This window comes from Sphaerodactylus townsendi, linkage group LG10 (genome assembly GCF_021028975.2).
Source record: "Sphaerodactylus townsendi isolate TG3544 linkage group LG10, MPM_Stown_v2.3, whole genome shotgun sequence".
NCBI classification, from domain to species: Eukaryota; Metazoa; Chordata; class Lepidosauria; order Squamata; family Sphaerodactylidae; genus Sphaerodactylus; species Sphaerodactylus townsendi.
The window spans coordinates 49,295,964-49,310,242 of record NC_059434.1 but is presented as its reverse complement, the minus strand read 5'-3'; the positions used below and the strand labels follow the sequence as shown (position 1 = coordinate 49,310,242).

The 14,279-nt window shown below is 41.9% G+C and overlaps 1 protein-coding gene across 1 annotated transcript in view; it reads left to right on the top strand.

Annotated features, from left to right (window-relative positions):
- The first annotated feature begins 7,004 nt into the window (after positions 1 to 7,004).
- Positions 7,005 to 14,279, top strand: part of LOC125440353 (hedgehog interacting protein) — a 107,251-nt gene continuing 99,976 nt past the window's right edge. The window contains exon 1 of the mRNA XM_048510132.1: positions 7,005 to 7,651. Coding sequence (XP_048366089.1) covers positions 7,379 to 7,651 — 273 coding nt within the window. The 5' untranslated portion in view covers positions 7,005 to 7,378. The remainder of the gene's footprint in view (positions 7,652 to 14,279) is intronic.

The window sequence follows — 14,279 nt, the reverse complement described above, 5'->3', positions numbered from 1 at the left end:
TATAAAACTATATCTTTAGTTCATGTCCAGAAGCCAGATTTGTATCATAGGGATACATGTCATGGTTGTGATAGTGGTGAACAGCACTTTATTTCATCTTATTCCGTGAATGTAATGGATCTTATTCCATGGGAATAAATTCAAATAAACACAGTGACATTTACTTTTGATTAAATATGTACATGAATAAATATGGCCAAAATATGTACAGGAAATTAGATCTTCAAACAATGGTCAAGACTGATCAAGCTTATTCTTTCAAATTTCTGTAATGATCATTTGAACCTGTCTCCTCAGTATCAAACTAGATGAAATGCTGATAAAGCTATAAATGGATCTCCTTTAAACACAGCTAAAGGTACAATTTGGGATAGGGAATGTGGGTTTTAACCGGTGGTGGGATTCAGCCGGTTCGCACCACTTTGGCAGAACCGGTTGTTAAAATGGTGCTTGTAAACAACCAGTTGTTAAATTATTTTAATCCCACCACTGGAACTGGTTGTTAAATTATTTTAATCCCACCACTGGTTTTAACCCTTTCCCCATGCCTTTTTCTCAATTTAAGTCACTCATGGAAGCTAATATTTGCTCTGGAGAAGAAAGCATAGAAGCATAGAAGTTCAAGTATATATTAGGATTATTTAACTATCACACACAAAATGATCTGAACATTTAAGAGCTGTGTAGATGTTAAATAGTATTACATCACTTAGTTTATTTCTGATTTTTTTCAAATGTCTTTCCTCATTTGTGGAACTTGTATATATTTGAATTGACTAAAACATGAAAGGTGCCTTTTTGGTCAAGGGAACAACACCTGTGTGCTGAACTCAACGTATATATATATTAAATCTAGGAAGAGCCTAGAGCAAATGGTCTTGACATCTGTACATGCTTCTCCCATCTTACAGTATACATTTATTTACCTTTATTATTTTAAAATATGGTTGGTTGGGTCTCAAGTTCAGTCAGAGTTCATTGGGGCTTCATATGCCTTTGGTAGAATTCCAAGGGGATAAAGTAGTTTTATTCTCATATCCTAAATTCCTGACCAAATTGGCATCTGAGTTTGATCTTAACATTTATCTCAACCTGCTTATATTTTCTCTTACAACAAACATTTTAAAATGATTACATAGGACTTTAACATATGCTACCAAATTTGGACTACATGAAGCATACAGGAAGGTGTGGAATTATTTTCAGAGTTTGTTTAAGGGGATCAAGGTGACAGATGATGCTCTGGCATCCTTGCACCTGCTACAGAGCACCTCAAGTTGGAGTCATAAAATAAATTATACAGAATTTTTAAGAAACATTCCTTTAACACAAATAATGAGTGTATAAAGTGTCCTCAGGTCACAGCTGATTTATGGCAACCCAGCAAGGGACTTTTAGTGCAAATATGCAGTGGTGTTTTGCTATTGCCTGCCTCTGCAGAGTCTTCCTTAGAGATCCCCCTTGTTGCTTAACTTCTGAGATCTAACAAGATAGGGCAGTGGTGGCGAACTGGCCATGCTGGCAGGGGCTGATGGGAATTGTAGTCCATGAACATCTGGAGTGCCATAGGTTCGCCACCACAGGGATAGGGCTACATCATGATGCCTTCCCTCCCAGCACAAACTATAATCAACAATAGATACTGAGATGGTTACCCACACCTTCTCTACTTTTTCAGACAGGGAAACCACTGACCTAGCTTCCCTTCAGAAGTGCTTCAGATATGTGGCATTTGGTATAATAAAAGAATTTTCTTCTGTCCTATGACCCAAAAGGTGAAGGATGCCTGTTGACTTAAACCCTTTCTAGGCAAACCCCTCAGTAAGGCACACAAAATAAGGATACTGAGTCAGATTTCAAACTTAAACAGAATAAAGGGTTTATTAACAAAGAAGAGATGGGAAAGGGAAATTAATAACTTGGAGATAAGAAATGGATGGGGCAAATAAGGCAAGAGAAATATATATACACTAGTGCTTGGCACAGAGATTCAGTATTTGGAATTTCCAGTACAGAGTTCATACTTTTTCAGTTACAGTTCTCAGTTACAGTTCAGCTTAGGTGTTATTTATTTATTAAATCATTAAATTTCTAGACCTTTATTTATTAAATCATTAAATTTCCACACCGTCCTCCCCCAAAGGACTTATATAGTTGTTTCTTAGATGGAACAGTTTCTTAAACTTAAGATGTTCTGGCGAATGGCTTGTTCACATACAATATTTCAACAGTCTTGGTACATATACTCAGTACTCTCACTCGGCCCTCACAGTTAGAAAAACTCTCAACTAAAACATAAAACTCTACTGAGGAAACCCAAAGCAAAACCCAATACCCCAAACAATACTGGAATTCTTCCCTCACTAGAAGATATTCCTCACTGGTTCATACCTATATGGCACTTCAGCTTGATTTCTCAATAAACCCCTCCACCAGTTCTCTCAGTCTAGGTATAATTGCTCTCACACACAGCTGCAGGTTGGTTAGTAGAACCAGTCACACACTTTGACTGAACTGCTCTCCTCAGAGATGTTATGCTTTAAAACTCAGTTAAGGAACAATAGCTCTTAACACTAGGAACTCTAAAGTCAAAAAGCCTCTCAAAAAGTGCAACTGAGAATTACCTTGGCCACCATTACTGCCTGGGAGCAGGCAGGGAGAAGGGCAGGTGTCCAGCCCAGCAGGTGGGGCCATTCTGCTGCCAGCATGAGCATGAGATGTAGGGGGCGGGGTGGGGGGCCACAGCCATATAAGGGCAAGCTGGGCCTTCCTGTGCCTTCCTTCTGCTCGAGCTACAATGGCTACTCCACCCTCCCTTCTTTTTACCTTGTAGTGTTACCCTATTGTTTATTGAGCTTTGTTGTTATTTACATTCTTCCATCACAGCCTGGTGGGTTGCACATGGGCTCTGATCCGTTCAGGGGAGGAGGAACCCATGTGCTGGGCCTTCCCTTTTGGTGGGGGCCTCCATAAGAGGCCTGGGGATGGTAGCAAGCATGTGTACCACATGCCCAGGTGGGGGCTGTGGGTGGCTCATGCCCCCTGGCAGGGGAGTTCATCCAGAGGCCAGTGCCCAGATGGCTCCCACTATCTTGCTGCTCCGGGTGTTGGTTTTTCCCTTATGCATCGTGCTGGGGTATTACTGGGGGACAGCAGACAGCAGATCTGGCCCCCATGCTGCACCTCTGCTTCCTTCAGCCAGCATAATAATAAACAGGTTGTCTGTTTATACACCCTCGAGCTCATTCTCCCCTGCTCAGGCAGCAATGTTCTGCCAAGGAGTTAACCTCCCCCTCTCCATCATCTAACCATTTGGCCAATTAGAGTGCAGGATGCCATAGCCAATCAGGTAGCTTCTCCTGTTCAAGTCAAGTCAAGCTTTATTGGCATAGCAGCATAAAGACAGAAAAGGGGGGGAAATCATACATAATATAAAAGAGTTGCATATAGGCTGCAATGCTACAGAACTCCTACTCTATGTTTGTAAATGCATAACAATGGTGAGATGTAGAAAACTGGCTGTTGTCTCGGTTATATTAGCAACAATGTTATTCAACAGATATAAGATTTTTTTTGGACTGACAAACTTTTTTTCTCTGCCAGAACCTTGCAAAAGATTTAATCTGGCTATCTTATAGAGAGGACAGTACAAAAGCACGTTTTAGCGATTCTCCACAGTTCATGATGCTTCTCCTGTTCCCAGGCCTTTATGCCTCTCTCTGAATGTAAATAATGCTTTGCTTTAGACAGCCTTTAAATTAACTTTTCTCTGCAGTCCATCATGGATACCCTCAGTCATGAACTGTGGTTTGGTGGGAGAATATCTGCTCTGCATGCCACCAGTCCCAGGTCCAATTTCTGGCATCTCCAGTTAAAAAGATCCAGTAGGAGATGATCGGCAAGACCTCTACCTGTGACCCTGCCCATCAGAGAACACAGTACTGACTTTGGAAGACCAGTGGTCTGACTCGGTATAAGGAGCTTCTGTGTTCATATGCCCCCTCTCGTTCTCAAAACCTGCAAGCTGAGCTAACTGAATAAGATTTATAGGAAGCATTCAGTGACCTAATGAATATCACACTGCTACCTTTTGCCAGTTAGCATTTGTAGTTTATAAAAATTGAAGTCTCTGTGAACATTATTTGAAGGGGCACTTGTCCATACCAATTCACACTTCCCACTTCCCTTTCCTCACAGTATTTGGAGAGGAAGTTACTGTATATGCAGCTGCTCTGTTGGCTATACATGTTTGCACAGCTTTTTAGGGTCTTATCCAGTACTGGTAATTGCTTCATGTAGAAGTGGAAAAATTTCAGTTTCCACTTTTAAAATTAGTGCGTGTGTCAGGAAAAGTAGGTCATGAATGTCATTTCAAGGAATTCTTCCCAGACAAATGTCATTTGAAATGCTAATATTACACTGCACTTTAATTAATGGTACATAAAATATTGGTGGTACTTTAAGTACTCCTTTCCTTACCATTTATTATGTATTCAAGTACAAAGGAGATAAGTCTGACATTTTCTACTCAGTTAAAATTAAGCATGTGATGGGAAAATTCTGTTTATTGAACTAATTACACTAAGAAGGTATTAGGGGGGACTGCCTCTAACCTTCCCTGTAATAATGACTTAATTTATCATGGCACTAAAGGAAAAGAAAATAACATGTATCTGTTAATCAGTCATCTAGCTCCTGACGCACAAGTAGTTCAGCTATATTTCACTTTCTTTGTGACATGCATTTTGCTGTGCCGTTTTTATTTATTTTGACCAGGAGCTGTACCACTGATCAAGTTTTTAACTGGCTTTGACCTTATCCTCTTCTTCCTGAAGTTCTCAGCAAGAACTTCATGTTGTCACCTCATGAAGAAATGACATTACAGCAAACTTTTAAGTCAACCAAATTCACAGGTCCACATAGTACAATTTCTAGCATTTGTCAAAAGAAACAAATATATTTGATTTTCAAATCTGACTCACATTTGACTTTATTTGTCCGACATTCTCACCATAGATTCAACCAAACAGCGTGTTCTGTAAAGGAAGATAGTTGGTGTTCTGAATCTCTCACTCAGACAGGCTATGTTTATTATTATTACATTTGTTTTTTGGGAAACAAATTCACCTGCCTAGAACATTTTATGTCGGTAGAAGTGCTTTTTGAAACATGCTACCTCTGGCATACCTTCACTGGTGGTTCTAGGTGTCTTTTTTTTAAGGAAGGTTGTCGACATGAAACCTATCAAGGGAAACCTATCAAGGGAGTTCCAGTAATCTAATAAAGATCTGGGAGTACACTCAGAACAAGATCTTTTGGCCAACCTTATAAAGATTACAGTTACAGTTTTCATGGCCTTAGGACACATCAATAAGATGGATGTAATTTAGGAAGTCTCTCATATACTGCTACCGTGCATCTAATGTCTGGGTACATAAACCTACACTTTCTATCTGATAGAGATAAAGGTAGGCTGTGTGATGGGCTGCAAATGAAATCAAGGACAAAACTGAGGGGAAAGTTCTGTGTCTGAGCACTTTCCGTATTTCATATGCACTGAACTTTATTAACAGCTTGGTGTTCACTTAGAGCCCTCAGATCTGACATTACTTTCACATTTCTGACTTTCAGTGTGCGGATTTAGATTACATCAGATTACAGATTAGCGGCTAGGTTAAAAAGTTCAGGTTTTGTGAATCGTGTCACTTGATAGTTTGGTTGCTCCATTACATAATCCCTGGGATCCTTTCTTTCCTTTCCTTTTAAAAAAATCACTGGTCAGCCACAGATTTGCTGCCAGGCATTTAGGTAGTCCAAGAAACTAGAGCACCTTTCAACAAAATTATAAAAACTTTGGACTGATTGCTTTGCAGGCGGGCTTGATTACAGGCCAAACTTTGGCCTCTGAATCTAAGCTTTTGTAAAGTGTGAACCTGGTGTTAGGCTAGGGTCCCACTCCCTTTGTCCTGATAAAAGAATCATGAAAAGTGTCAGAATTCTTTTTCCTCAAAACAAAGTTTATTTACTCATGTACAGTTCGCCTTTCTCACTGAGAAACAAGATGGATTAGGCAGTAAGAATTGTAGCCCAATAGCATGATGTCTAGAGGTCAACTACTGCAGGTCAAAATGTGACTTTTTCCAGCCAGCATGGAGCACCTTGGCACAGTTAACCCTCTGCCTGTGGGTGTTGTGGTAAGTCTCTTCTCCACTCTTAAGGTGGTTACCTTGTCTCCTTCTCGTGCACTTAGCAGTCGCATGCCAAACAAGATAAGAGAGTCTTCCCAAACAAAAATTTAGCAGTGGGAATCGGTTGAAACTTCTACCACTTAAAAGTTTCAAAAGTGGCAGGGATCGGAGAGGTGACCACCCCTGGTCATTCTATAGATCAGTATTTCCCAACATTTTCAATGTCACAGTACCCTTGACTTCACTCTTCATATCTCAGGTACCCCTGCCATCCCCCCCACCTTCCCCTCCCAGTGCCCCTGCTTGCCACCCCTACCATTCCTCACCTTCGGCTTCTCCTTCCAGGGTGAAGGGAAGTACTGTGGGTCGGGAAGTGGCTGTTGACCTTGTGGCAGGTCCTGCCTCCTGGTCCAGCTCCATGTCCTTGCTGACACTGGCGGAAGACGCCGCAAAAGTGAGGGGGGCTGGTAGTGTTGCCCTGGTACCCCTTGGACATGCTCACCACACCCCAGGGTACCACGGAACCCTGGTTGGGAATCACTGCTATAGATGAAAAGCCCCCAGGTACTGGCTACTATGGCAAACGGCTTCTCTCCCCCCCCTTCATCTCTTTTTCACCTCTCCACAGCGACTGCTCCTTGGCCCTCCCCCCTCCCACATCTCAATATACCCACCTCCTCACCTTAGCGGCCAAGTGGGCGCGCCCGCGCGAGCGAGCGCGCTTTGAGCCTCCTTCGCGGAGGCGTCCTCCCCCCCCCCCCCACGCGCGCACGCCCCGGTTCTCCCCGCGAGTCCCTCTTTCGGTGACGTGAAGGGGCGCGCGGTGGCAGCACCTCCCCGCGCGCTGCTTAAAAAGAAGAAAAGAGGGAGCGAAACATGAGAGCCCCAGTAAGCTCGAGCTCCCGGCGGCTGCAGAGGAGGCATCACCCCGGCCAGCCTGGCCTTCCTCAACGGCGGCTTGCTTTATATGGAATAAGGAGAAGGCACTTGCCCTTGCCGCCGCCTCCTAGCGAAGAACCCCTTTGGCTCTCCGCCGCGGCTAACTCTCTGGCCGCCCTCGCGCCCCGCCGCGCAGCACTTTTTGCCCGCGTGCCGTTTGCTGGCGCGTCCCTCCGGTCTGGTCTCCCCCTTTTTCCCGGGTCTCAGACTGACTCTTGGATTGTCACTCCGGCGACGGAGCTCGCCCGGGCATGGTGGCGCTGAAGATGCTCCCGCTGCGCCTGCTCTTGGTGGCCGTGGTCCTCTGCTTTTTCGAGGGGGATGCCAAGTTCCGGGAGAACGGCACCAAGAGGCGGCGGTGTTTGAACGGCAGCCCCCCCAGGCGCCTCAAAAAGCGGGACAGGAGGCTCATGCTGCTGGAGCCCCCCGACGGCGCCGAGCTGCCCTGCCGGGGCTTCTACCCTCGCCTGTCCTGCTGCCCCCGGGCTGAGAGCCAAGGCGTGCTGCAGCTGTCCGAGAACAAGGTAGGCACCCCCAACTCCTCACCGAGGTGAATCGATTCACCTGAGAATCAGGTTTGGATCCTCGTGCCTTGCAACCTGTCGGTTCTCTCTCAGATGCCTCCAGTGGGAGAAGCAGAAACGAGGCTGAAACAGACCTCGTGTAACAATCCTGAACAGCGTAACATCCTTGAAGTCAGTGGGTTTAGAAAGGGGTGACTCTGCTTGGGATTACACTGTTAGAGACTTGGCAGTGACCTGAGCTCGGGCGAGCATGGTTTCTTCTTAAGTACAGGAGCTTCTGGTACAGTGGGCTGTATTGCTTCCTGACCTCTTCCAGGATCAAACTAGTGGTGCACTAACACATGTTAATTTAGGAATATGTATGAGTATGTATCATCTTCCTCACTTTGAAAACTTCCAGGGTCGTGTTTTTAGCCCTGTGAAATGCATCAGTTAAAGGGAGACCTAGGGAAATTCAGGGATGTAGTTTCAAACTGATACTGATGGCTTCGGAGAATAGTAAGGAAGCATCTTAAAACTTTTGGCACTGTTCAGTCATTAGGGTAGCAAGAACAGCCTGCTTCTTGTGAATCTTTAATAATCTTTAATAATAATCTTTTAAAAGAGGAGAAATTAGGAAAAGGGAAGGAATGCATGTGCACACACATAGTCGCAGGTCCTAGTTTTGTCATTTGGAGAAAAGGAGAAAGTGTGATTTACCAGTTATTTCTCAGTGCAAGTGGAATTAAGGTAGACTTGCACCCCAGGTTGAACGGAGGAGGGTTGTGACTGCCAGTGAAGTATGAAGGGTTTTCTTGGAACAAGTTCACCCACCCCTGGCAACAGTGAAACTATAAATTAAACTGGCAGTGGTTCCCCGTTTATTTTTTCTGAGGGTAGAAAAGTGTGTATGATTCTCTCCGCATGTTTGGTCAGGAAATTTCAGTAGCAGATGGTGATTTGGGGAGGAGATGATGCCTGAACATTGCAAACATTCACCAATTAAGTTGGGCCTCTGGAAAGAAAAGAAAAGTGGGATAAGGCACTCCACAAAGTTATTCCATTACAGGCTGGGGATGGGATAAAAGCATATTGTGGCTGTCACTGATTTCTTTCAAAGTGAATAAGCAAGGAGTTTCTAGCACTCTTTTTCGCATCACACACCATGACAAGTTCCAGATTTTATTGAGCTGCAGAGTGGGAGAGCTCCTCTCCCTGAGACTCGTTACAATAACTGCCATTCTAGGAATCTTAGAATAAGAAGGATGCATTTTTTATGAGGCCATGATTTGCTGTGCTCCGCTGTGTTAGTATTATAAGTTTTCAGACTGTTTTAATCAGAACAACAATGTGAAGTGTTGGATCTGGGTAGGGAAACGTGATGAATAAATGTCATTGAGAATCACTGCACGTGAAATAAACAATCAGGTGTCTTTCTCACTCCCTCCCTTCTCCTCCCCCAGCTTTTAGGTTTAATTAAGAATTCCTCTGTTACAACACTGCAGTTGTCAAGGTCTGAGAGCGTCTTGGAAAACTTGTGTTTCAGTCTTTCTGGCCCAAGCATAATAAAAAAAAATACCCAGCCTGAATCGAATTTTTATGCTCAGTTCACGGTAGATTTCACTCCATTCTCATGTAAACAGCTTCTACGAATCAACATATGTGTCTGGGTGGTATCTCTCACTTTGTTTTGTAACAAAAAGCCATATTGCATCATTTAATTTGCTCAAGTCATGCAAATAGGAAAAAAATCAATAGGACAAAAAGGGGTCGACTTATCCTCCTGCCCACTAAACTGCTGCCCACACACAGAGTCCTGTTGCTTATGGCAAAAGAATAACAACAACACCATTGTGTTTGTTGGTTGGTTCGCTAATGGGTGAAACTGGAGAACATCATTCTCCTTCAGTCCCCAGCTCTGTCCAAATGTTCATGCCTTTTGAGGGAGCATTTGTCCTGTCGCGTCCGTTCCCAGATGAGCAAGAGCTGTCTTTGCTGCAGGGATTTCAGCAGAGGAAACTATTCTTGCCAGATGCAGCAGGAGTTTGGGTGAATATTTTCTCCGCATGTTTGGCTAGAGGTAGTGTCAGTAAAGCTCCTGTGTGGTAATTGCATTAAACTACACACTAACTACATTCAGATAACCTCCTAAAGACTCTCACTGAAACCCATAAAAGTCAGAGTAAAGCTGAGGAGAAAATGTCCTTAGTTTACCCTATTAGTAATATCTGGCCCCTGTAGCAGGAGCATCTGCTCTGTGAACTCACTGGAAGGTTCTGCAATAAATAAGCTCCATGTGATGAATTAAAGGTGAGATTTCAGACAATCGTTGAATTTTTAGGCACTACTAGTGAAGCATGATCTCATATCATTTGTTTGTGGTTCAAGATTTTCTTTCCTTTTAAATATGGCATTGGAAACATTCTCACAGGAGCACATGGGATTTAATGTGAATCATAACACAACTTTCTGAGCCTTACATGTATTCTGTATCTCATTTAAAGCTTGGTAATAAGCATTGTTTTGCAAACAAATGTTCAAAAACATATCATTAACCCTTTACATTAAAATGGGAGTAAGTCTCTCAAATAGCACAGTTTTCAAAGATGTACCACTTTTAATGCACAAAACACATAATGGATGGCTTTTTCATGCAGAATGCATACATTAGATTTAGAAACAGCAGACTCAGAGCAAGATACTTTGGAAGGGCTCCAAGTAGCACATTGTTACAGTTTTGATGTGATATAGCACTTATGATACATTCATCCGCAGACAAGGGCAAGTATCATAAAGAATAGGTGTTTCAGCAGTCTTTAGAAGTAAATGTGCATGCTCAGCAGATAGTTCTAATTACAAATAGCCTTTTGGCTTTACACAACATTTGTCATTCCCGGGCAATTTTATAATCAAATCATTGATTTGTATTTAGCATGGAAACTTTGCCAACCTCTTAAGCACTGTAAAACTGCAACAGAGAATACTACTTCAGTACATAGACATGAGATTACAACACCCCTTAATTTTTGTTTATGATGTCATTGATATTTTATTCTTATGGTATCTGGATTGTGCCCTGTTCATCATTGGACTCATTAAACTCATGAGCAAATAATGGATTACTAACCTTTGGTTTTGGGTATTATTTTATAAGTTTTCTTACAAGATGTTGTGTTATACACAGTGGTCCTCTCTACCTTAGACAGGTTCACAGCTGAGGCTGTCAGCTAATGGGTGAAAAGTAATTGTTTTCAAGTGTGCCCTTGTACAATCATTGTTTGCTCTGGTTCTTTCTTGGACAAAAGCTATTGTTGAGCACATTCAGCTAAACAAATAACTCATCTTGGGATCCCTTTAACAGCTGCCTTGGTACAATGATCTATTTACATATTGTCCCAAAATTGAAACTGAACTTCTTAATGACATAATCTAGCACTATAATACGAAAGAAGCATATGTTCAAACTAGCAGCTGAACAATTTCACATACATTCTGTTTTGAAAAAAAATAGTTGCTTATATACCAAATACTGTTTAACGTTCTTACGTCATTACTGTGGTATCTCTCCCAGTACCTATCACTTGCTCACACTCATCATACAAAATGGTACAGGCGGTATATTGTGCATATTCATCTGTAAAAATCCTAAACACTTATGTTCTTCTAAGCCTGTTGACTTAAATGAATTTACAAGGGTGTAACTTCATTTAGGATTGCAATGTTTGTATAAGTTTTCCTTCCACAGTATATTTTCTAGTGTTAAACAGATTACCTATACATCTTATGTGCCTTTCTTGGCTTCAGCTTTCTGTGGATAGAAATTAAAGGATGAGTTTGCATATGTCACAGATTAGTTTGCAGTAAGTATGTTAAGTACTAATTTATGGATATGTTTCTCACAGTGCTGTTAACTTAAACCAGAATAATTTGACAGTTTTGTGTATAGCTTTGGAAAACACTAAAAGGCTATGAGTTCCTAAGATCTCTTTTCTTCCTCCCTTTGCATAAAGATATGCTTCTTCTCACATTTATTTTACATTTGTGGTACATTTACCCAAAATAATCATGACTATCATATCCAAGTAAAATTTGTCAGTCAATGAAGCCAAGAACTGAATAGAGTTTGTAGGAACTGATGCATCAGAATTCAAGCTAAACCCCACCTATAATCTTCACATAGTATGAAGCACATATATTGGACAGAAGCAAGAACTTATTTTATAATGGCTAATTATGCTTTTCTTATTTGCACCTGAACCCAGGGGTGCATGTGATCCTTCTTCCGCCTCCTTGTATGCATTCAGATTTCCTTCTTTTTTCAGGACAAACCATAATTTTCTGTTTCCTGCAAATTATGATGTAGGTAGTCCATAATTCATAATTTGTTCAGTTTGTATGTAATCATAAGTGATGATTAGCTGAGAAAGAGGAAGGAGAGGGAGGAAAAGAAAGTACAAGAGAGGAGCAGGAAGGGGTGGGGAGCATGTGAGCCTATGACATGTTCCCAATCCTATAAACAACTGTAGGTAGGCTTGGGAATGCTACTTCTAAATCAACCAAATAGAAGTGGTTCCTACCCATTTTGAGTATGAGGACCGCTGTGCAATATCAGAAAATTTTGTCAACCCTCACATGATAGTAGTTATATTATTATTGTCAGGTGACTGAGAAAATACATTATGACAAAGGGCTACTGTGAATTCAGTAATGATTTTAAAAAGAATTTGTATTTTATTAATTGCAACAGCATCCACATGCATTTGAAGAACAGAGATTCGAAGTCTGGTTGAAAAATAGACAGTCCAGTCCAATGATTTGACCCAGTATAAGAACCTCACATGTTTGTATAGTTTGTTCCTGGTAAAGATCCTGGTCCTGATGCAGTTCTGGGCCTTCCTGGACTGGCAGAGATGTCAGAGGAACCAGGGAAGCCAACTAATGGGCATCTCTAACTGGCAATGGAAGCCAGTATGCTCCACCCACCTGGCTGTGGGAAGGGGGAAGCTGTCTTCACCTTCTGATACCGTGTTTCCCCGAATATAAGACAGTGTCTTATATTAATTTTTGCTCCCAAAGATGCTCTATGTCTTATTTTCAGGGGATGTCTTATATTTCTGTATTCTGTTCGTCCAAACAAAAACTTTGCTACGTCTTACTTTTGGGGGATGCCTTATATTTCGCACTTCAGCAAAACCTCTACTACGTCTTATTTTCCGGGGATGTCTTATATTCGGGGAAACAGGGTATGTTAATGGACCTTTTCCCTATCCTTTCATTTTCCTTTGATGATAGTAACTGTAGTTAACTAGGAGCAACCAGTGGCATGGGGGGGGGGGGAATGGTGCCTGCGGCAACTCCCAAACATCTGTTTTTCCTTTGCGTTATTCTCACAATCCATGGGAATCAGGGAGTGGGGATTATGGCGGGAACTCTGAGGGGATAACGGCAACTGTATTTTCGTAGTCTGGCAGAACTAACTTTCTGAAAGCCAGGTATTAGCTGTTATCAATAAAGACTTCTGATCCAGCATCCAGAGTCTGCTTATTGACTTCAGTCTCAAGATCTGACAGATAGGACAGATGGACAACTTTTTTGTACGCCATCAATCCTCCTATCATATTTGACTGGTTTCTCCAGCTGCAGTTTTTCCACCCTTGTTTTTAAAAAAGGGTTTTACACATGTCGCGGGGGGGGGGGGGGCATACAGACCCAGGGAGCTCCAGTGCAAGTGTATCCTTAATGTCTGGTTTTTAGAGCTGGCCTGTCCATAAGGCATGACAGACAACTTCCTGGGATGCCACAGTGCCAGAGGTGCCTTTCTCTTCTGTTTAAATGTCTTAGATCGACTGTCTCTGTCTGTCCTTTTGGAGGAACTATATGGAAGTAGCTTAACAGTACATTGACAGGGTGATATCCTCCACATTCCAGTGGACTGTATTAAGAACCTTTTGATATACAGATGGAAAATTATAAAAAGTACAGAAATCACAATGAGAAAGAATTAATCCATCCATACTAAATCATTTAACGTTGCAATACAAGTAACTAGAAGAAGGGAGACAGTTTTAACTTGCCTGGGTAATAATAATAATAATAAACCCAGTTTTGGTGCTTCCTCTTCAGAATGTTGCAGGTAGAGCTTTGTGAATGCATACACCTGTTTTAATATAAGCCATTTCTATTGATGTTGGGCACTGAACATGTTTGGATGTCAGGTTGGATCCCATTTAAAATTTCCCAGTGCAGGGGCCGGGGGGCATTTTTTGTCAGTTTCCCCATCATGGAGCAGTTCTTGCATCCTGTATGATTCCTTGGGTGTTTTCTGTCTCTCAGTATATTATGTGGTCTCTTTGGGTTACAGGGAAGCCATGTTTCTATGGACAGAAATACTTCTATCCACAGATATTTTAGACAGGATCCAAGATAATCAATATATCTAAATCTTATTCTTAAGGATACTTAAATCCAGAGAGTTAAGGCATGAACAGACAAAACAGATAATGTTTGCAAACCTAAAAAAAGTCTCAGGTTTGAAGAAAAATTTGAAAGCTAAATCATACACATATATATGGGGTTAACCCTCCCCCCCCTCAATTAATAGAAGCAGCACATATAGCTTCAAGAAACACATATTCTCAGTGGCCACTGC